The 23,811-nt window shown below is 40.3% G+C and overlaps 1 protein-coding gene across 20 annotated transcripts in view; it reads left to right on the forward strand.

Moving 5' to 3' along the window:
* SRPK2 (SRSF protein kinase 2) overlaps positions 1–23,811 on the forward strand; it is a 256,095-nt gene that overhangs the window by 201,941 nt on the left and 30,343 nt on the right. For all 20 annotated transcript variants that reach the window (XM_019825360.2, XM_023250282.2, XM_045052278.1 and 17 more), the window contains 4 exons: positions 11,539–11,647; positions 12,310–12,397; positions 12,621–12,708; positions 14,990–15,096. In XM_019825360.2, coding sequence (XP_019680919.1) covers positions 11,539–11,647; positions 12,310–12,397; positions 12,621–12,708; positions 14,990–15,096 — 392 coding nt within the window. The remainder of the gene's footprint in view (positions 1–11,538; positions 11,648–12,309; positions 12,398–12,620; positions 12,709–14,989; positions 15,097–23,811) is intronic.

The raw sequence follows: 23,811 nt of genomic DNA on the forward strand, positions 1-23,811 counted from the left end.
GTAAACATTGGGAGCTGTTAGCGGACTTTAACCCTTAAATGTTTGTAGATCCCATTATGGCTGTGTTCAGGATCTTAGAAATCTTATCACAACTCGATTTCCATCTTACCAGTTTGTTTTGAGTACTATACATTTTAATTTTGCAGTATAAAAAATACAAGTTTTCCACTATACAATTGTCTTAGTGGTGTTTTTATATGATATTACTTGGGATATATTTAAATTGTTAGTTTCCTGTTTCCCCTATCTGATCAGAAGACAAATAAAGGGAAATCTTCTAAGGATATACTGTGTTACTAAATTTTGTTCACAATTAATAATGAAAGTCTACCCTTGAACAGCTCTCAAGCCTCTTCACAGTCTGATACCAGTGTGCTTTCCTTGCTTTCTTAGCATCAAACACAAGTATTTATTTTACCATGAGCATGCCTTCCTGCTGTTGTAATTTTCCTCATGCTATCTCTTATTCCTTCTGGGCCTTCCTCTGTTTTTCTGTGTAATATTAACCCAGGATTTAAATTTAACCCACATCTTAAACTGGCAAAGCCTTGCGCATTTTTCCCTCACATCATACCAAGGAACAGAGAACCATCCATGTCTCTTGTGTTCTGTGCTCTCTCTCTCTCTCATGTGTTTATTAATTTGCCTGTTGCGATCCAGGTACTGTGTGGTGAGGATACTATCTCTTGCCCTGGTAGTGTTTAAAATCTTCCAGGAAGACATGAAAAAAAGAATAATTAAAATATTGTGTTCTGTAACAGAACATGATGAGGCATTATGGAGGCACATAAGACAAGCACAGGACAGGAACTTCTCCTCAGCCAGGAAAATCAGGAAATACTTTCTAGGAGAGGACCTTGTTTGAGCTTACCCTGAAAGATAAGTAACTGTTGATTGTATCCAAACACTTTCACATAGTGGAGACATTTTACACATAAAATACATAGAATACAATAGACAAATAGATGAGGAAATTCTAGAATAAAAATAATTAGTTACATTAAGGTTGATACATAAAGGTTTATTAATAGATATATGTACAATTTAAAAATGTTGCACATTTTCCTCTGTTTCTTGGTCATCAGAGCAAGGAAGGAAATGCAGTGGTTATGAGACTGACAGTTTTCATAAGAGGAAAGTAAACTAGTCACTCTAAACTTCTTGGTGCTGAAGATAAATCTAACAAGAACCAAGACATTTCTGAGATTTTATTCTTCTTGCAAGCTAACAAGTTAGCCAGCCATTTTCATAGTGCTTACAGAAGACATGAGACTCCCGAGTCAGAAACAAAGGATTTTATTACTTACAGCACCACAAGCAGCATGTACTCATGTTCATACGGGTTCCCCTTACCCTCCAAATCCCACAAGGGCCATGTGGAGGCAGGCCCAGGTGGACGCTCTGCACACCATGGAGCACCAAGCTTAGGAAGCTCTAATCTTTTATGGGCATGCAGCCACACCTCCCTGCCTTTGTTCCTGAGGGGACATACTTACCATACTGGGCAGAAACCACTGCGCCCTCTTCTCCAGAAGGAGATGGTATGTCTGTTTTCCAAAGTTACTCACTTTGGAAAACCTTGAAAGGTAGTCTGGAACAAAGGCTACCAATGTCTCTGTTCAAACGATGTTCAGATAATCTGGTTGGTTCTGGACAGGATTTTCTCATGAGGTGTTACAGTCATGCTGAGGCTGCAGTAATCTGAAGGCTTGACTGGCCCAAAGGATCTCCTTCTCTCATCATTTCACTGGCTGTTGGAAGGTCTGAATTCCTCATGCTGTTTGACTAGAGGCTTCAGTTACTTGCCACATGAGCCTCTCTACAGGGCTGCTCTCAACAAGCAGCTAGCTTAGCAGAGAGAGGGGAGAGAGAGCACCCATGATAGAAGCCAGCGTTTTAATAAGACGATGATAAGCCCCACTCTTTTTTTTTTTTTTTTTTTTTTTGACACTCGTATCTCTTGGGAAATTACATTTAACTTGAATTTTGGAAATCTTGGTACTTTTATATTTTAATGTTTGGATAAACCATTAATAAAAAGATAAGTTTCTACAATCAACTTGATATATCACGTCAATAAAAGAAAGGATAAAAAGCATGTGATCATTTCAATAGTTGCAGAAAAAGCATTTGATAAAGTACAACATTAATTCATGGTAAAAACCCTCAACAAAGTAAGTTAGAGGGAACGTACCTTGGCATAATAAAGGCCATATATGGGAAAAAAAAACCCAGCAAACATCATATTCAACAGGGGAAAATTGAGAGCTTTTCCTCTAAGGTCAGGAACAAGACAGGGATATCCACTCACACCACTTTTTTTCATCCTGGAAGTCCTAGCAACAGCAGTCGACAACAAGAAGAAATAATAGGCATCCAGATCAGTAAGGAAGAAGTAAAGCTTTGACTATTTGAAGATGACCTGATACCACATGTAGAAGACCCAAAAGATTCCACCAAAAAAACCTGCTAGAACTGATAAGTGATTTCATTAAAGTTGTGGGATACAAAGTCATATACACAAATCTGTTGCATTTCTGTACGTCGATAATGAAGCAGCAGAAAGAGAAATTGAGAAAACAGTCCCATTTACAGTTGCACCAAAAATAATAAAATACCTAGGAATGAATTTAACCAAACTGGTGAAAGACCTGTACTTTGAAAACTACAAACACTGATGAAAGAAATGGAACGATATTCCATGCTATGGGTTAGAAGAAAAACACTGTTAAAATGTCTATACTAACCAAAGCATAGGTTTAAAGCAGTCCCTATCAAAATACCAACAGTATTTTTCATAGAACTAGAACAAACAGTCCTAAAATTTGTATGGAACCGCAAAAACCCCCAAATGGCCAAAGCAGTCTTTAAAAAGCAAAGCAAAGCTGGAGGTATACAATTCCAGACTTCAAGTCATGTTACAAAGCTGTAGTAATCAAAACAGTATGGTACTGGCACAAAAATGGACACATAGATCACTGGAACAGAGTAGAAAACCCAGGAATAAACCCATAATTATATGGTCAATTTCCGATAAAGCAGGAAAGAATATGTAATAGGAAAACGTCTCTTCAACAAATGGTGTTGGGAAGGTTGGACAGCCACATGCAGAAAAATGAAACTGGACCACTTTGTTACACCATACACAAAAATAAACTCAAAATGGATTAGAGACCTAAATTGAGACCTGAACCCATAAAAGTCCTTGAAGAGAGCACAGGCAGTAATTTCTCTAACATTGGCTATAGCAGTATTTTTCTAGATATGCCTCCTGAGGCAAGGGACATAAAAGCAAAAATAAACTGTTGGGACTACATCAAAATAAAGAGCTACTACAGAGCAAAGGAAACAATCAAAACCAAAAGACAATCTCCTGAAGATATTTGCAAATGACATAACTGATGAAGGGTTAGTATCCAAAATATATGAAGAACTGATACAACACCCAAAAAACAAATAATCCAATTAAAAAATGGGCAGAAGACATGAACAGACATTTCTCCAAAGAAGGCATCTACCTGGCCAACAGACACATGAAAAGGTGCTCAGCATCACTCATCCTCAGGGCAATGCAAATCAAAACCACAATGAGATATCACATCACACTTGTCAGAATGGCTAAAATCAAAAACACAAGAAACAACATGTGTTGGGTAGGATGTAGAGAAAAAAGAAACCTTCTTGCACTCTTGGCGGGAATGCAGGCTAGTACAGCCACTGTGGAAAACAGTATGGAGGTTCCTCAAAAAACAGAACTACCCTCCAATCCAGTAATTGCACTATTAGGTATTTACCCCAAACGAAAACGCTAATTGAAATGGATACACGCACCCTTATGTTTTTTGCAAGGTTATTTACCATAGACAAACTGGAAGCAGCCCAAGTGTCCATCAGTAGCTGAATAGATAAACAAGATGTGCATATGCATATGTACAATGGAATATTACCTAGCCATAAAAAGAATGAAATCTTGCCATTTGTAGCTATGTGGATAGAGAGTATAATGCAAAGAAGAATAAGTCAGAGAAAAACAAATACCATATGATATCATTCATTTGTGGAATTTAAGATACAGTTGACCAAAGGAAAAAGAGAAGGCCAAACTAGAAACAGACTCTTAACCGTTCTGGTTTCTGGAATGAAGGTAGGGTATGTGTGGGGTGGGGAGTGAAATAGGTGATGGGGATTAAGGAATACACTTATTATGATGAGCATTGGGTAATGTATAGAATTGTTGAATCACTATATTTAATTTTTTTTTGATTATTTTTGAAACGGAGACAGAGCGTGAGTGGGGGAGGGGCAGAGAGAGAGGGAGACAGAATCTGAAACAGGCTCCAGGCTCTGAGCTGTCAGCACAGAGCCTGATGCGAGGCTCGAACCCATGAACCGTGAGATCATGACCTGAGCCAAAGTCGGACGCTTAATCGACTGAGGCACCCAGGCGCCTGAATCACTGTATTTTATACCTGAAACTAATATAGCACTGTATGTTAACTCTACTGGAATTAAAATAAAAACCTTAAAAAAAGATAACTTTCTTTATGACATTTGACAGCTATAAATCATCATATCTGGAGTGTCACAAACTTTTTGCTGATTGGGCTACGTTAATGAATTCAATTACACGTTGGGTCAGTTAGTTTTACCATCTTAAGTAGCTCTAGACACTACCCTGAATCCTGGCCTGCTGACTCATTAATCTGTGTCATTAGTCGTAGTGGGTTTGGATAATGGCAGAACAACAGTAAACACTTAGGTGGCACTTAATATGTCCCCATGTGTGGTTCTGAGCGAGTGACCACAGGGGCAAGAGTAACCCAGAGAAAAAGAGCAATTTGCTCAGTGTTACTAGCTAGTAAATGCTGGTGTGATTCAAATCATAATCCTTTTTGAAACACATACCTGAATGAGTAATTGGTAGTAGGCAAGAGCTTAAAATTATTTGTTGGACTTTATATTAACATTTCATATATTCAGTGTCTCTCAATCTATGTGTTATACTTAAATCTCTGGCTCTACTGCAAAAATTGTTTCTGCATTTATCTTATTTTATGCTCAAGTGAGTTTTGTTGTTACTTCTTTTGGTCATAGGTAAATAGGAACCCTCTTTTGAAGGATTTTCCTTTGCTCTGAGTTTCCCTGTAGCGTTCTCTCCCATTCATTAGTGTTACAGAGACTATTTGGTATAATAACAGAGATTATATTCATGAGGTTTTTTTTTCAGTTTATTTATTTATTTTGAGAGAGGGGAAGGGGCAGAAAGAGAATCCCAAGCAGGCTCTGTCCTGTCAGCAAGGAGCCCGATGTGGGCTCGAACTCAAAAACCGTGAGATCATGACCTGAGCAGAAGTCAGATGCTTAACCAAGGCACCCAGGCACCCCCTTTTCAGTCCTTTTAATCTAGGAATGAGCCCCCTCTTCTTATAGTTCCCTGGCAACTTTAAGTCTGATGCTGCCTGTAGGTTTTTCACAGAGGCTTTTCTGTTCTTGCTTTGTCAAGAATTTTGATCAGGAATTCATGTTGGACATCAGGAAATGTTTTTTTTTCTGTGTTTATCTAGCTGATCATATGGTTTCTAAGTTTTTATTCCTGGAATAAACCCCAGTTGGTCATGGAGTATTATCTGTTTTATATGTTGTTTAATTAGATTTGATAAAATTTCATTTCAGTTTTTATATCGCCATCATGGGGAAAATTGGTCTGTAGGTTTCTTACCCTTTGCCAGCGTTTGGAATGAAAGTAATGCTGGCTTCATAGAATGGGATTGGGAGTGTTTCCTCCTTTTCCGTTTTCAGGAAGTGTGTAGAATTGTTAGTATTTTTCCTGTAAATGTGTGAGATTATTCACCAATTCATTTTTTTATGGGAAAATAAACTACAAACTGATTTTAGAAGACCAATATAAAGTTATTTAGGTATATATTTCTTGATTAGAGGTTGGGTATTTTGTGTCTTTCACGGTATGTGTCCATTTCATCTATGTTTTCATATTTATAGGCATAAAATTGTTTGTATTACTCTCATTATTCTTCTAATAGCTGTAAAAGTATGTAGTGGTGTCACCTCACTCATGTTGCTAATTCGTGTTTTCTTACTTTTGTCCATGGTCAACTTAGCCAGTTTATGATTTTCATTTTCTCATAGAGCCAGCTTTTGGTTTCACTGGTTTGTTTTTCTATTTTTTATGCTTCTTATTTCACAGATTTTGCTATTATTTTTATTCTTTTTTCCTTCTGCTTACGTTGGGTTACATTTGTTCTGTTTCTATTTTCTTAGTCTGGAAACAGCTTATTGATTTGAGATCTTTTTTCTTTTCTGATGTAGACATTTAGAGCTCTAAATATACCTCTTAAGTGTTAATGTTTCTAGCAATATTTCACAGATTCTGATTTTTTTTTCTTTTTTAGCATTTATTTATTTTTGAGAGACAGAGAGCGTGCGTGGGGGAAGGGCAGAGAGAGAGGGAGACACAGAACCTGAAACAGGCTCCAGGCTCTGAGCTGTCAGCACAGAGCCTGATGCGGGACTCAAACTCACGAACTATGAGATCATGATCTGAGCCGAAGTTGAACACTTAACCGACTGAGCCACCCAGGTGCCCCATCACAGATTCTGGTCTTAAGTTTTCACTTTCATTTAGTGTAGAATACTTTATAATTTCCTTTTGATTTCTTCTTTAACCCATCAGTTATTTTGAAAGGGGTTAGTTTCTCAATTTTGTGGTATTTTCTGTTACTCATTTCTAATTTAATTCTGTTGTGGTCTGAGAGCATGCTTTATGCATCTTTTAATTGATGTTGAAACTTGTTTTATGCCCAGTATTTGGTTAATGTTGATACGTGTTCCATGTATTAAAAAATATATATTTGCTGTTGAGTGTTCTCTAAATGTCAATTACATCAAGTTGGTTGATGGTATATTCAAATATTCCATATTCTTAGTGCTTTTCTGTCTACTTGTTCTATTACCTTTTGAGGAAAGGAACATAGAAATCTTCACTGATTCCCTAGATATGTCTTTATTATCGTTCTGTGAACAGATTTCTTTTTAGCGTCCCTTCCTTTTTTAAGACTGTGTTGGAAGTGATTCTCAAGTATTTTCTATGACTTTTGAAAGCCTTCATTGGTTAGTGAGAGAAACCTCCCCATCACAGTACTGAGAAACTAGTGTCTATAAAAAAAAAAAAAAGTAATAATACACCTTCAGTGGAAAATAAAGACTTTGCTGCAAATCCTTCCAGACTATTGTATATGACAGAATTCTGAACTTTTGATTCAGTCAAATTGATTAATTTGGGCTCAACAAGGAAAAGGGAGCCCTCTTTATCTTTGACCAATAATTCCAGAACAGCTAAGAAACATCGTTTTAGAATTGTCTTCTTTGGATCCTTAATAGTACAAGTAGAACTTGAGTTACACTTTTCGTGAATGTGCTGGAGGACTAGGAGTCGAGAAGAAATCAGTGAATGAATGTAATTACTTAATCCATTTTTATTCTCTTGTATTTGTAATCAAATCTAATATTTTTGTTCTAACTTTCTTTAAAAATCAGAGGAAAACTTCTCAGTGCTAAGTTCATGACCTTTACACTAAATAATACACATAGTGAAATACAAATATGTCAGCCAAACCCCAAAGCCATGGTAGTTGTCTAGTGCTTGAGTCTTTCTGGTACTCTGCCCAATGCCACCAGCAGGGTCTACTCCCGTACTGCCTGTGGTACAGCAGCAATAGGAGAGGCTCTTGTGTAGTCTGTGACTGGTCGTGATATTCCTTGTGTGCTAGGTGGTGTTCTGAGCCATGGAGTGGCCATCGCTAATGGTCATTATGGGTGCATGCTTTAGCTGATCTCAGGGAACTGGAGAATTTTTTTTGGCAGAGTTCCTGAAGGGTCCATTTTCTCTAATTCGGTGGGTGTTCGTTAGGTTGATGTGGTTGCTCTGCTCTGGGGAGTCATGCTCAACCTTTCTGGCAGCATGAGTATTAGTTACCCTTCTGTGACAAAGAGATTGAGAAATGGTCTGAAGAGACTTATTTTCTGTAGCAATCTGGGAGTTAGGGTAGGAGAATATGTAGAATATAGACTTGAAATTGTCAAATTTATGTCAAATGTCCAAAATAAAAGGATAGATGTTTTAGCACTTTTATTGTATTCAAAAATTGCTTCTCTGCCTCTCTTGTTTAGTTGGCCTGTTTTTAGGTATGTTATTCTTTCTTTTTCTTCTTCTTCTTTTTTTTATCCTCTGCTAGGTACATTATTCTTAGCTCGTCTCTGGGCTCCTGAGATAAATGGACTAAACTAGTAATTTCCTTTCTTCAACTTTCAAAGTCCCATTGAGAAAAGGAGCAGCTGGCTTCTGCTGTGATTACATTGGAAACCGCGCTCTTCTGTTCTTGCCCACGTGGACGCACTCTGGGCTGTTTGAGAATTCAAATCTGAAACATAGCATAGTGATACCAATTTCTTCTCTTTATGCATAATTAAATTATTTTTAAACTTAGCGACTTTAATGCTGGCACTAATATGCAATTAAGTAGTCAGGAGCTTTTAATTAAGCTATCAAGTGTTCCCTGTATACTAAGTCCAGGAAATAGTCCTACAGTTGTTGAAAATGAAGCTCATTTCTTCCTGGTGGACACAGTGTGGACTTTGGAGTCAGACCCAGTTTCCAGCCCTGAACCTACTAAGCACTGTGTCTGAGACTTGTGTCCGCTTCAGCAGTGGAGAAACCGCACCATCTGCTTGGTGGGGTGGTTGTAAGAAATTTCAGAGACACCGGCGTTTCCTAAATACTTTGTGTTGTGAGGGGTGCCTGGGTGGCTCAGTCGGTTAAGCGTCCGACTTCGGCTCAGGTTGTGATTTCACGGTTCGTGGGTTCGAGCCCCACATTGCGCTCCGTCCTGACAGTTCAGAACCTGGAGCCTGCTTCGGATTCTGTGTCCCCCTCTCTCTGCCCTTCCCCTGCTCACGCTTTGTCTCTGTCGCTCTCTTTCTCAAAAATAAATAAACATTAAAAATACAACTTAAAAAAATAAAAAAAAATACTTTGTGTTGTGAAATGTGACTTGTTTTTTTGAAGGAATCATTTCCTGTGCAAATATGTCTGGAATTTGCAGCAGGCTCCCTTCTCTTTGAGGTTCCTTCATGCGTGAAAACTTTGGGCTTTTGGAACCCCTTTGGTCAAGAATCCTCTCTGCTTCGTTGAACTTTGCATTTCCCAAACAGACTTCTCCTCTCTTCTTCTCCCCACCCCTGCCATGGAACGTTATGGAACATATTGTAGCTTATGTTTCTTTTCATGGAACGTGGTTTTGAAAATAAGGTGCCTAGTACAATGCCCCTAATTTGTACTGGGTAAATTATAGGTTTTTTCCTCCTTCTTTTCAGTGTTAATGTTAATGGTTCAAAACTGAATTGTAAACTCAGAGCCCACTTCAATTTTAGTCTAACCTTCTCAGTAAGTAATCAGCCATTTTGTTCTTCCAGGTTTTTTTTGAGATGTATTTAATAATATATAAATACTGTATAAGCACTGTATAAACTTAAGGTGTACAGCACAATGACTTGATATATGTGTATATTGTGAAATGATTACCACAGCGAGTTTAGTCAGCACCCATCCATCTATTTAATAATTTACTATATTTTATTCTTCATTTATTATCTTTTAGTTCATATCTTTTACCCAAAATGTTGTTAAAGACTTTGATGTTAAAATACGAGAAATGCAGTGTACTGGTAGGAGAGTAAGAATCTTGCAGCGCAGTGTCTGGTTAAATTCCTGCTTCACTAGTTCATTTAAGTAACATTTTAAATATTCATAAACATTCATAGTATTTCTTGGAAGTTTGCTCCTAGCACTCTGAAAGATACTTAGGTGTAGTGAAAGATGTGGCATAGATACTTCCTGCATCTACTTTGAGCCTCTGAACACTAGGTGGAAACCATGCATGTCTTTCTTGAGTGACTTGTAAGAATTCTGTAGATTTAAGAAGTGAGAAGTAACAACTTTGCAGCAAAAAAGCAGATGTTAAAAGAATAAACAGTAGGAGAGTATTTTGTTGTTTTAGTAAGAAATGAAGATAGATAAAAAGAATAAAAGTAATTTTATGCCCAGAGATATTTGTTGCTAACATCTTACCCTCCTAGATTTTTTTCTTGTGTAGTCCACAAAAATAGTACCATGTTTATACACGCTGCTTTGTAGCCGGCTTATTTTACTTGCACATGAGAAGTAAAGGGCTTTTTACGCCAGGTATCTGTGAAAGCACCCTTATCTTTCCCCAGTATCTGCCTTAACAGCGTGCCCTCTCTCACTCTCCAGCCTGTTTCTCAGCAGAAGTTGGAGGTTGGAAGAAGAGTGAGGAGAGGAGCAAGCTGTCTTGGAGGGTAAACTGTTGTACCTTATATGATTCCTTATTGGCTGTGTGTAAACTATTGGTGTGTGCAGAATTAGGCAGAGTACGCATCCTTCATTTCGCTGAGTTATGTTATACTGACCCAAAAAGATTTGCATTGAATTTGTTGCTTAGAAGAAGAAGAAAAGGTTGTTTGGAAAGATCAAAAGCTGGCATGTGCGTATTTTGTACACCTAGAATTAATAAATCTGAAATTCTTTGGGCACCTGGTGGCTCAGTCATTTGAGCATCCGATTTCAGCTCAGATCATGATCTAACAGTTCGTGAGTTTGAGCCCCGCGTTGGGCTCTGCTGACAACTCAGAGTCTGGAGCCTGCTTTGGATTCTCTTTCCCTCTCCCTCCCCTCCCGCTCCCCCCTCCCCCCTTCCCCCTTCTTTCCTCCTCCCCCCTTCCCTCCCCCTCTCCCCCTCTCCCCTTGTCTCCCCCTCTTCCTCTCTTCCTCTCTCCCTGTTTCCCTCTCCCTCTCAAAAATAAACTTTAAAAAATTTTTAAATAAAAAAATCTGAAATTCTTGTAATGGAGTACTGGATGGTTTGTTTACTTTCTAAGTTAAATCCAAACAAACAAAAAGCCAAGTAGAATGGCAAAGGACATTTTTCTCTTGATGAAAGATATTTTTGAGAAAAATGTTAGATTATTAAACATATTTTGATCTGATTTTATTAGTTAGAGCTTGATTGCATGGTATCAAGAACTGACAAAAGAGGGAGCTTGGATTAAGCTCAGTTGGTAGAACATGTGACTCTTGATCTCAGGGTTTTAAGTTCAAGCCCCACAAAGTGTAGAGATTACTTAAAAAGAAATGAAGTCTTGGGGCGCTCCTGGGTGGCACAGTCGGTTGAGTGTCTGACTTCTGCTCAGGTCATGATCTCTGGTTTGTGAGTTCGAGCCCCACGGTGGCTTCTGTGCTGACAGCTTGCAGCAGGAACCTGGCGCCTGCTTCTGATTCTGTCTCTCTGCCCCTGCCCTACTCATGCTCTGTCTCTGTCTCTTTCAAATATAAATAAACATTTAAAAGAGAATAATAAAATCTTAAAAAAAAAGAAGAAAAACTGACAAAGGAAGAGAATTTATTACTATTTCTCTGAAATTAAAAAAAATTTTTTTTAATAAAAGGTGGCTACCATCCGGTGAAAATTGGAGACCTCTTCAATGGCCGCTACCATGTCATTAGGAAGCTAGGATGGGGACACTTCTCAACTGTCTGGCTGTGCTGGGATATGCAGTAAGTGTTCTTTGTCATTCGTGCATTTCATTTCTGGTCTAGTTCAACCTTTATAAGACAGGCTGGCTGAGGAGCAGAGGTGTTTGTGTGGTGGCCTGAGAGGACGTAGCACAGGTCTGCTCCACCCAGCTAGACATTCCCCCCCCAGTCTGAAGTTCTCTTGTCGGTTATCTTAACATATTAACTTCCTTCTGCTTATATATCTGCAGCTTATTCAGTGATACTGCATGACATTGGACGTACTGTTCTTCTAGTAATTCATGCATAGCAGAAAAATATTCAAATGTAAAATAATAATGTATAGGCCTTTAAATCAGTGGTTTCTGACTTTTTTAAAAAAGTCATGAGCCGATAGTATAAAACTGCACCGCTGCCCAGTGTACATATACATACGTACTAAAACAGAAATGTTAACAGAGTAATACTGACTCTACATGATGAACTCTGACATTTTCCCAGTCTACCTTATTCTTATTAGGAAAAAACAAACACACAACAAAAAAGAGATTATTTTGATCCATGAACCTGTTGCTTAATTATGGCCACACAGTTTGAAAAGTACTGTTTTAAAGGAAAGGTTATTAAATGTTTCTGTTTATTGAATAGATCTTATTATAATGATCACTTCTGATAATATAAAAAATATGCATTTTTTTTTAAAGGGGGAAAAGATTTGTTGCAATGAAAGTTGTAAAAAGTGCCCAGCATTATACAGAGACAGCCTTGGATGAAATAAAATTGCTCAAATGTGTAAGTACTGCAAAAATGTGAATAATGTAAGAAAAATTAATGACTTAAAATTTTATAGAGGAATTTTTTTTAGGTTTTACTTAATTAAAATTGAATTTATTTTTTATAAATTCAAATACTGAATCATTTATTTTTAAAAACAAAGACATTTTTGATTGGTATAATGGAAATGACTTTCAGTCTTAAATGCTTCCTGTTCTTGAATTCATTTTTCTTTCCATAGGTTCGAGAAAGTGATCCCACTGACCCAAATAAAGACATGGTAGTACAGTTAATTGATGACTTCAAGATTTCAGGCATGAATGGAATACGTATCCTTATTGACAGTTCTTCTGCTTCCTAATGGCTAAATTATAATGTAGCTTTTCTTTTTACTTTTAAAACATGGCAGTATTTCAAACTCATTTAAACTTCTGTTTCCTGTGCTCCATCACTGTCCATATAATGCCTCTAGTATGATCACCTAGTGTTGTAAAATGGTATGCCAAAATATTCCCCAATTCCTGCCAATCTGTTTCGGTGTCTTGGGTAATCTCTCTGGGGCCGTACAATTACTCAGCATCCTTCTTGTACATGCTGCTAGCTCTTTGACATTCTTCTTGTCCAAGCACTGGGCTCTACCTTCAGTATCAAGCTGGGGGGTGCCTTACATATGTGTAAGTAGAGAGCAGAGAAAGATTAGCCGCAGTCATCTTTACACATTACAAGGAGCAAAAGATCGGGTGTGTCAAGAGCCAGGGTCTTCCCTTGACTGATCTTTTGCTCCCTCCTTTATATCATGTTTGGAACAGATCTTGATATTTGACCTGCTCAGGCTCCAGAAACCTGAGGACAAAGCCATCCCCCAGCCCAGACCGACGTCCTGTTTCTGCATCTCCTAAGCCTTAATCTTCTAGGGAAGCACTCCTGCATATGTTTGAAGGAGATTCTGTATTTCTTCTAGAGATTGGACTCGAGGGTACTAGTAAGTGCCACTGCCTGCTGCTGTCACCTTGCCCTTTGCCTCAAGATCATTTCTGCTAGCTGCTGAGTGCATTTCCCCCCTTGGTAGATAGGAAGATAGAGCTGGTCCTCTGCTCTGTCCCCAGGTGAGCCTGTCTGTGAGCAGGCATGGCAGCCCCTCCTCCTGTATCAGTTCTGCAAGGCAGTTTGCTGGGATAGCTGACAGAGTCTCTTTGGAGAAACCACCTGATGTATGGGCAAGTATACATTCCAGTGGCTATTCTTACCTTTAAATAAATTGCTCAGAAACCATTATGGTCCCATTTGGTCAGTGCTTAGAACTATTGGCCTTTGGCTCTGTGTCTTTTACTAACTTTAGTCCTTAGTTTGCCATTTTTTATAATGAGTTGGGAAATAAAACTTCTGGCTTTAGATTATCTGTGCATGAATCTGTAATGTTCTCGAACACTGTAGAAATATTTTATTAAAAAAAATACTTAAAGTGACAAATATTGTGGTAATGTGAGTGGTAGATCCAGGTATTGTAGAAAATATTAAATCAACCAACCTGTTTTAATAACCTATCTGTCGGCTTGCAGGGATGAACAGTATATTCTCAAAGGCTTTCAGAGCCAGTTGAAGTTTTCCTGTATGAATGATATGAATATACTTGTATGATGGACTCTGATGGATCATAGTTCTGGAGAGTCCGTGATTGACTAGAATTTCTATTGGGGGGAAAAAACACCCAGATTCCTGAGATTTCATTATATAGGTGGGTCTTAGTGCCATGTCTTATATTGTCATCTTGTGTTATTGAAAGCTGCCTATAGTGTTAAAGTTGATCTAGTTCTGCAGTGAAAGATAGTATTGAAGGAAAAGATTAAATGTCTTCATTATGTTTTTTAAATTTCTATTTTATAAAGTGTTCTATGGAATGGAAATTTTATTTTTTTATTTTTTTAACATTCATTTTTGAGACAGAGAGAGAGCATGAATGGGGGAGGGTCAGAGAGAGAGGGAGACACAGAATCTGAAACAGGCTCCAGGCTCTGAGCTGTCAGCACAGAGCCCGATGTGGGGCTCGAACTCACGGACCGCAAGATCATGACCTGAGCCGAAGTCGGACGCTTAACTGACTGAGCCACCCAGGCGCCTGTGGGATGGAAATTTAGACAGTCAGGGAGGATACCTAAGACATTTTTGTTGTTGTTGTTGTTTTCCTCTCATCAGTTTTTATGAGGTTTCAGCCTGGTTCACTTTTCATTAAGGCTGATTATCAGGAAGGAGGGTGTTGAAATGATCGAGAGCACAGGGAGGTGTGGGGTTGGGTCGTGGTCCATCCGGAGCCGTGTGATGCCAAAGAGCACTTCCAGCTCCTGGGTTCGCTGTGGTCACTTCTGTGTATGGTGGTGAGCACATTGTTTGAACGTGACGAGCACGCACTGAGTAACATATAGGATATGAGTACTTAGTGTTAGATCTCTTCATTCAGGTGAGAAACAGCAGGTGACCACTTGTGGTATTATTGATACTAGTGATGTTGCATTTCATAAAGAAAGAAATGCCAAGTGCTACAGCGATGGCTGCTTTGAGTAATTGCGTCACTCCAGGAAATGTATCTGCAGATGGTCCTTAACCGTGTCCCAGATGTCTGCATGGTCTTCGAAGTGCTTGGCCACCATCTCCTCAAGTGGATCATCAAGTCCAACTACCAAGGCCTCCCAGTACGTTGTGTGAAGAGTATCATTCGACAGGTGAGGACATGAGAACAGCCCCCACCCTCCATTACCTAACTGGCTAGCCTTTCAACACGGATTCCTGTTCTTAAAAATATGCTTAGCATACACATATGCACACTCACACACATATAAATATATATAATTTTTATTTTACATATATACATGTATATTACAGTGCATAACATTTTGAACTTGTTATGTCAATTTTATATTTATTTAATGATATGCCATCCTGTCTTGTAAAGAGAGAAATTTGTAAATGTCAGGCATGCATTTCTTTTGGTGTATTGATCTTTTATTTAAAGTAAATGCTATGGTATACTGAGAGATTGTTTTATCTAATGTCATTACTACAAAATGTCCCACTTAGTTCCTTAGAAAATAGTTCAGAAGAAATAGATAATTTGTGTTTGTTTACTATTTCTGCATATCTTTGGATAGAGTCTAGATGAAAGATAATACAAGGCATGTTTAAGTTGTATAGGGAGGGGGCTTTTGGGTGGCTTAGTTGATTAAGCGTCCGACTTCGGCTCAGGGCATGATCTTTTGGTCTGTGAGTTCGAGCCCGACGTCAGGCTCTGTGCTGACAGCTCAGAGCCTGGAGCCTGCTTCGGATTCTGTGTCTCCCTCTCTCTCTGCCCCTCCCCCGCTCATGCTCTGTCTCTCTCTCTCTCTCTCTCTCTCTCTCTCTCTGTCAAAATAAATAAAAACATTAAAAAATTTTTTAAAATAAAAGTTGTATAGGGAGTATTGTATTAGATTTGTATTTTGTTCAATTGCCTTGACAAAAGAAAACCTCTAGCTGGGGTCTGGTTCGGTTATGATGTTCCTGCAAATATTTCTAGAATGAAAATACACACATATCAGAGATCTGGTAATGAGAAATGTTTACCAGATTCAGTTTTCTGTATGGGATAGATCAGTCTGTGCTCCTCATTGCCTTGCTAGCCTAAATTAGGAAAGTTGGAGATATGACTTATTCTGAATTACCTGTTCTGACATCATGGATAATTGCCGAGGATAATGTTGCAAAGGAAGTAATATTGGGGGGCGGGGGTTGTTGCTTGGTTTGCTTGAGAAGAGGATTAGGTGATTTGGTGCCCTTCTCTTGTCCCCAGGGCCCAGAGCTTGAGCAAGGCCTGCTCAGGGGTTTCCACACCTGAAATACAGGCCTCAGTTCAGAATTCTTACATAGGTAAAGAATCAGGGAATGATTTACAATTAAGAATTGTGAATTCAAGAGAAGCCTACAAAAGAACCTTCCTTACAATTGTAGTATAGATAGTATTTGCACATATGCATATAAGTAGGTTTTTAACTTTTGAAATTGTGTATAGGTAGCATTGTTGAGTCAGCCTGAGTGTTCACCATTTATGTTTGTCTCTTTGCAGTGCAAATTGGCAGCTTGTCTTCTAACATTATATATGTTACACAGGAAGAGAGGCTGGAGGGAGAGGGGCTCTTTGCCTTGGCTTATACAGTGGAATGCTATACTTGTACATAGTATTATGTTAGGTATACAGACTTGTGGCCAGATTTTGTTTAATAATATCTGTTCCCCTTTAGACTTTAGATAGTAGCACTTTAGTATTTTAACATGGTTAATAGCTCAAATGAAAAAACAATTTCCCTTTAACATGGTGTGTGTTGGGGGGGGGGGGGGGTTGTGATTAACGTCAGTTTTTCAATCCCTAAATAACACTTCAGTATTTATAACTATCAGTGGCAACTCTAAACTCTGAAAAAAAATCATCTTGTTAAAACTCTGAAAAAATTTCTTAATTATCTCTGATAAACCCTGAAAATATTAAGATTTACTTGTTCTAACAAAAAGTAAATAATTTGAGAAATACTGCCTTGCATATATTTCACGTAGGGTCTGTCTTTCCCTTGAACCCCATACTTTGAAAGATATGTGCAGTTGCCACAGCGACTGACCGTGTCACAACTCAGGCTGGGCAGTGAAGGAAGGTGACTTCCCAGAGGAACCATTCGTATTTATTTTGTGTTCCAGAAAAGGGAAACAAAATGTAGCCTTTCATAGCACATGAAAGAGTCTGTAAATCTAATGATGAAATTCTTGGGGTTTAATGGAATTTTAGTGGGTACTTGCTGAAAGAACAAATGATTTTAATGACTGTGTTATCCTCAGTGTAACTCACATACACTGTGCTTTGCAGGCTGAGAACTCGAGTGTTCCACTGGTCTAAAATTTCAAGATGCAGTTTTCATTTTCTATAGTTATTGTAGGCAGTATTAGAAGTTTTGTGTATGTATGTGTGTGTGTGTGTGTATATATATATATTTTTTTTTTTTTAAGAAGAATACGGAATCTGGATTTTTTCCCCTAAATTTGTAACTTCCAAAGCAGTAAATTGATATATATCCCAGTTAATAATCTATATATCTGAGTTTCCCTTCATTCCCTTTGATTCAGTCTGTGGATTCAGTATTTTAATCCTTTATTAATAGACCTCACAGTTACATTGCTTCCCAGAACCAGACTAGGTACACCAGCTTTCTAATACCCTTCCACTGTGTGGCCTCCTTTGCCTTCAGTCAGGCTAACCCTGTGTGACTCACCCCTGTCAACTGTCATTTGCCGTGCTTCAGTTGTCACCTAGGCATGGGGTCTTTGACTCCCAATCTTTCTGCTTCCAGCGCCGCCATCCTTAGTTCAGGCCCTTATCACCTCCAGCCAGTCCTCTCCTTCTCTCTCCTCTCCCAGAGGCTGTTCTGCTTCCCTGTCCCAGGTTTTTCTCCGTTCCATTGGCAGTTACCTTCCAAAATGAAACTTTGCTTCAGTAATTCGCACTTTGCATTTAGAAACCTCTAGTACCTCTCCATTGCCTGTTGACTAAAGCCTAACTGCTCATTGTTCACTCTCAGGAAGCAACATGTGGGGTGATAAAGAGCTTGGGTTTTGGTGTCAGATGTGTCCTTCTCAATGCTAAGGGACCTCAGCTTAGTTCCTTAGCCTCCTTACGTCACAATTGCATCATGAATGAAGTGAGAATAATAATGGTACCTTCCTTGCTACATTATTGTTACAACGTAAAGGGATACTACTATTGATTATTACAAATTTTTTTGAAGTTTATTTACTTATGCCGAGAGTGTGCTGGAGAGAGTGAGAGAGAGCATGAGTGGAGAGGGGCAGGAAGCGAGGGAGAGAGATTATCCCAAGCAGGCTCCAAGCTGTCTGTGCAAGCCTGATGTGGGGCTCGAACCCACAGATGGTGAGATTATGACCTGAACCAAAACCAAGAGTCAGATGCTTACCCAGCTGAGCCACCCAGAAGGCCTGATTATTACAAATTTTTATTCAGGGCTTAGTATGTGCCAGGCATAGTTGTAAGTACTTTGCAATTTTTCATTCATTGAGTATTCATAGTAACTCTGCAAAATAGGTATTTTTACCCTTCTGATTTTATGGGAGAGGAACTGAGGCATTGAGAGGTTAAGTAACTCACTCCTAGTTAGGAATTAACTTAAAAAGTAGTAAGCCGTGGAACCGGAATTCATACCCAGGTGGTCTGGCTCTGGAGGTCTTGTGTTTAGCATTTTGCCCAGCAGCATATACACCATTGGAATTGTATTTGGCCTAATGTCCGATAACATTTAAATCACTGTTCTTCCAATGAACCTATTTATGGGTTTCTGCCATCTGGTATCAACCCGTATTTCCCCTTGCAAACCCTGATTCAGCTTTTGTCTCCTAGCAGGTGATTTTTTTTTTCCCATTAAGTAATCTTTTAAAGAAAATAGGTAATACATGTGAGTGTTCTAAAATAAAATGTATGTCCTTCAGATACCCAGTTTCTCTCCTAGAGCCAACCAAGTTACCAATCTCTTATGAATATTCAAAAATGCCCAGGTGTTTGTAAATACATGTTGATTTACTGGAATTTTTATTCATAAATGGTTACCAGTTTCATTTTGTAGGTATTTTAGAGAAAGTTATTCACCTTGCCCGTTTTTTTTTAGCTGCACATCTTTGATCACTTCCTTTGTCTTAGGTTCTTGAAAATACCATCTTTTCTGCCCATGTTTTTATTTTTTTTTATTTTTTTATTTTTTTCAACGTTTTATTTATTTTTGGGACAGAGAGAGACAGAGCATGAACGGGGGAGGGGCAGAGAGAGAGGGAGACACAGAATCGGAAACAGGCTCCAGGCTCTGAGCCATCAGCCCAGAGCCCGACACGGGGCTCGAACTCACGGACCGTGAGATCGTGACCTGGCTGAAGTCGGACGCTTAACTGACTGCGCCACCCAGGCGCCCCTCTGCCCATGTTTTTAAAGACTCAACCAAAATTTTGTTTCTGTGACAAAGTCTTCCCCAGTTCAAAATGCTATTTGTGCCCTCCTCAGTATGCCTGCGGCCTGCATTGGGTCCTTCCCTAATGATTGTGGAGTCTTACAGCACGAGCCACAGTTCGACAGGCCTGGCACAAGACATTTGGACTGGGTAATTCTTTGTCATGGGGACCTGCCTTGTGCATTGTAGGGTGTTGCCAACCGACTAGATGCCTGTATCAGCTGCCATCGCCGCAACTGTGACCATTGAAAGCGTCTCTCAGCTTTGTCACATGTCCCCGAGGAGGCAGAATTCCCTCCTGTTGAGAACCTGGAACAGGGGAAAGTGCAGTGGATACACGCCTTGCCAATAGACTTCACTTCAAATAATAACTTGGGCACTTACTGTTTTGTGACCCTGATTGGACCACGTAGCCTCTGTGAGCCTGTCTTCGCATTTGTAAAATTGGGATGATAGTTCGTAACTTGTGGCTTTATTGTGGAGATTATTATGGAGGGACTGCTGATAAAGCATCCGGCGCGGCGACCGGCGCATAGTAGCCACTGTGTCTTCCCACCTGCTGTGTGAGCTCTCAGAGTGACGCATGGTGTGTGAGTTCTCTTTGCTGCTTCTTCATGCAGTAGGTGGTCAAAGGATGTTTGTGACTGATTGTCTTTCCTTAAATGAAGGAAGAAGTGTCCGTTTCTCTTTTTACTCTACAAAATGGCTCACTTGCTGTGATTTGATGGGCTTGTCGACAACACTACCACCTGTTGATCATTTTAAAACTAATGACATAGTTGAATCATCTGCTTTTTCAGGGCTTCTGATACACTGTTACCAGTCCTTTGGTCAGTTCTTAGCCGTCCTCAGGTAGCCCTGGTGACCTGGTTCTGGGTCGGAGAAGGGCCGTGCTGGTGGCTTCTGGGACGCCATGGGCAGCCCCTGCCTTCCCCCAGGCTACTGCACCGGCTCAGTTGTAGACTCTTGTGGGTGTCTGTTCACCCCCCAGCTTTCATTTCTTTCTTCTTTTTAAATCAGCTTTATTGAGGTCTATTTCATGTGTCGCTTTTATTTCTGAATCCAGAAGAAGAAAAAGGATGCTAGTGTTGGCCGTGTTTATTTGTGGTGCATTAAAGGTCTACTGCAGGTGATGTGGCTTCTTCAAATGCTGTTGCTCTTCTTTAAATGTTTATTTTTTATTTTATTTTTGAGAGAAACAGGGCACAAGCAGGGGAGGGGCAGAGAGAGAGGGAGACACAGAACCCAAAGCAGGCTCCAGGCTCCAGCTGTGAGTACAGAGCCCGACGTGGGGCTTGAACTCACAAACCTCAAGATCGTGACCTGAGCTGAAGTCAGATGCTTAACTCACTGAGCCACCCAGGCGCCCAGCTGTTGCTCCTCTTTGAATGTGGCTTTGATTCTCTTCTATATTGAAAAGGTAGCTGATGTTCTACTTTTGTAAACTTTATGGTTTAATTCATTGTCCTTTACAGGAGCCCTGTTAAGAAGTGGCTTCTTGGTAAGGTCAAGGCCCTGGTTTTTGGTGACTTTGCTACAGTACTGGAAAAATTAGCAGTTACAGGTTGTAGCTCTGGATTTTTAAACTATTATTTTACTCTTTCTGTAGCCATGATGGTCACAGGCAGTTCCTGTGCTCTTTAGACGCCCACTGTTTGAAGCGCTGTGTTTGTATTATGCTGCCCAGTCTCCACCACACCCTGATGAGGCCAGAGAGGTCACCACCTCCACTCTATAGAGGGCACTTCACAGAGAGGGTAAAAATCTTCCCTAAGCCCCACAGTTACTGGCGTGCGGCGGGGGGCAAGATTTGAATTCAGGTGGTGTAATTCCAGAACCCATTCTCTCAACTGCAGGGTGCTCTGAAGTGTCTATGTAGAAAGGTCTGGGAGCATTTAAATTGTAGCATGTCTTTGTGAAAAGTGTGCATTCACGTCTCTGTTTGTGGTAAATGGTTCTCTTTGCCTTAATAGGAGAGCTGGCAGATTGTTAAAAAGTAGAACCATTGGATTTTATTTACAAAGTAATTGGTAATCGGCATGGCATGTGTAAGCTGAGGGGATTTATAAAATGCAGGGCTTTTCCAACGCCCCCCCCCCCGCCCGTGGGGCAGGAGCCCTGGGAGCATAGGAAGAGCCTGGCCCTACCTGGGCCAGCTGACTCACCTCTTATCACTGCTTTGGTCTACACTTAGTATCTATTTGCCATTTCATTTATTCTGCTGCTCCTAGTGATCAGCGAATTCATTATCACTGTGCCAGTTTTCAATTATAGAACAGAAGACTAATTTTAAGTTGGTAAACACTTTCATGTTCTTGGGTTTATTCTTCATGGTGATACATATTCTGACCTAACTTGGGACTCTCCTCCTCAGAATGTTGGGTCGTCAACTCAGGAAGGTGGTGCAGTCGCTCCCTTTGAAGAGCTGTGAGCCTCGTGCCCAGCTCGTTCTGTGCCGTGTGGTCTCCGTGCTGGGCACGTTGGCTTGCTCTTTAGTCCCAACTACGTTCGGAGGCATCACGGCAGGGTTTTCTCATGAATTCTCAGTGGTGCGAGTTAGAACACGGAGCAGAATGCTGGTTCGGGACAAAGCAAACAAGGACAGTGCCCACTGAGACTTTTGTCTGCATGTGCATCCAGTTCTTGCCCCCTCTGTTGAGCTGGGATTCCCACAGTCCTCCATTCAGTTGAACACCACAATTGTCAGAAGCAGGTTGTAGGGTTTACCTCGTATCTGTTGAATGAGGAAGAGAAATCCAGTGGGAACCTTAGCTTTTCTAGTGGGAAAGTTTCTAGGCTTGAGGAGAGCCCTTCTGGTGTTTCTGTGCACACCACGAGGGGTTACTGTCTTGGTGAAAGGCTCCTGCGTGGGCCAGCCCCTCTGGCTACCATTTGGGCTTCCCTCCGTGCTGCATTAGCAAGGCCTTACTCACAGAATTAGGGGCAGGCCGAGTCTCCTGGCCCCATGTCCTTTGTTCAGGTGGGGGAGGAAGGAAGTCCCCATGTGGTAACCAGAGTCAGAAAATAATTTGGGAAGTTGCTCTCATTCTGTTTGTCTTCACAATTTAGGATTTGGGGGGAAGCTGTGCTTTCTGGGTGGTGAGCAGAGCAAGGGACACAGCCCTGAGAGAAGTTCCCACATTCCTCTTGACCTACTCCTCCTCTTGTATCTGCACGATTACGGGACCCATTGTAGCAAGCCGTGGTAGGGAGGAGTAGGTTTATGTCATTCACGCCAGTAATAGATGATCTCACCATCCTCACAGGTGTAGAGAAAGAAGCCCTGGAGACGGTCTTGACAAGCGTCTTATTTTACGGATGAATCTGAGGTCAGGGAAGGGGACTCGCTCTGAGCCATAGCTAATCTGTTTCTGAACCGGAACCGGGGGCTCCTGGCTCCCAGCCCTGGTCTCTGCTTCACGGCTGTGCTGCCGCTAACCTGCAGGTCTGGCTTCACAAGGAGAGAACTGGCCCTGCTCCTGGGCGGTGTGATCTGGCTCCTCCGAGTGTGAGGTCCTGCCCAGTCCCTGGCCCGTCTGTGCTTGGATTATCTCTGCTCTCATGGCGGCTGTAGTTTTTCACAGATGGCAGTCGGAGGGTGTCTCTGCAGCCTCTGCTGCCTCCTGCTGATGAGGCGAAGTATGTGTTTTTCTTTTTAGGCAAGAAAGGCAAATAAACTGTGCCTGGCAAGTGAAGGAAAACTCGGGAAATTGCTAAAGCCTTTTCTGAGCTTTTTTTTTTTTTCAGGTTTTGCAAGAGAAGATCTACCCATGGGCATGTAGCTTGTTCACTGCTTTTCTCTTTTCTGTGCATCATCATAGACGCTCTGCTTAAATGGTTGGGAGATCGCCCATCATTACTTTAGTGATTCTGGGGCTCTTTATTGCTTAAAACTTCATTAAGAAAAGAAATGCTATCTTTAAAAATAACACCATTCTTTTTAGTCTGTAGCTAAAGGCTTTTTTAAAATATGTAGTCCAGAACTAAAGGAAATTACTAAACCACAATTTCATTGCTGGGATGTAGCACAGAACGTATCAGGTATAGCCCATTCACATTCCGAGTGGGAGAAGTGAGACCCAGAGAAGTTTATTAAGTGACTTAACGAAGTTATAGTTACTTAGTCAATACCAGTACAAGTGTTGTGACTTAGTTCAGTTCTGTCCTTTATTTGGAGCTTCCTATGAGCTAAACCTTGTTTTTTTGTAGGTTTTCCATAGGTTATTTCTAATTCCTACCATATTTCTATTTAGTAGATATATACACACACCTCCCCCCCTTTTATGAATATGGAAGTGGAAGCTCAGACAGTACTTTGCCCAGTGAGAGAATGTTCTGGTTAAGTACTTTGTCCAGTGAGAGAATGATCTGGCAGCAGTGTAGGACTGGTGTGAATCCCAAGGTCGTGTT

Source organism: Felis catus, chromosome A2, assembly GCF_018350175.1.
Source record: "Felis catus isolate Fca126 chromosome A2, F.catus_Fca126_mat1.0, whole genome shotgun sequence".
Lineage (NCBI taxonomy): Eukaryota > Metazoa > Chordata > Mammalia > Carnivora > Felidae > Felis > Felis catus.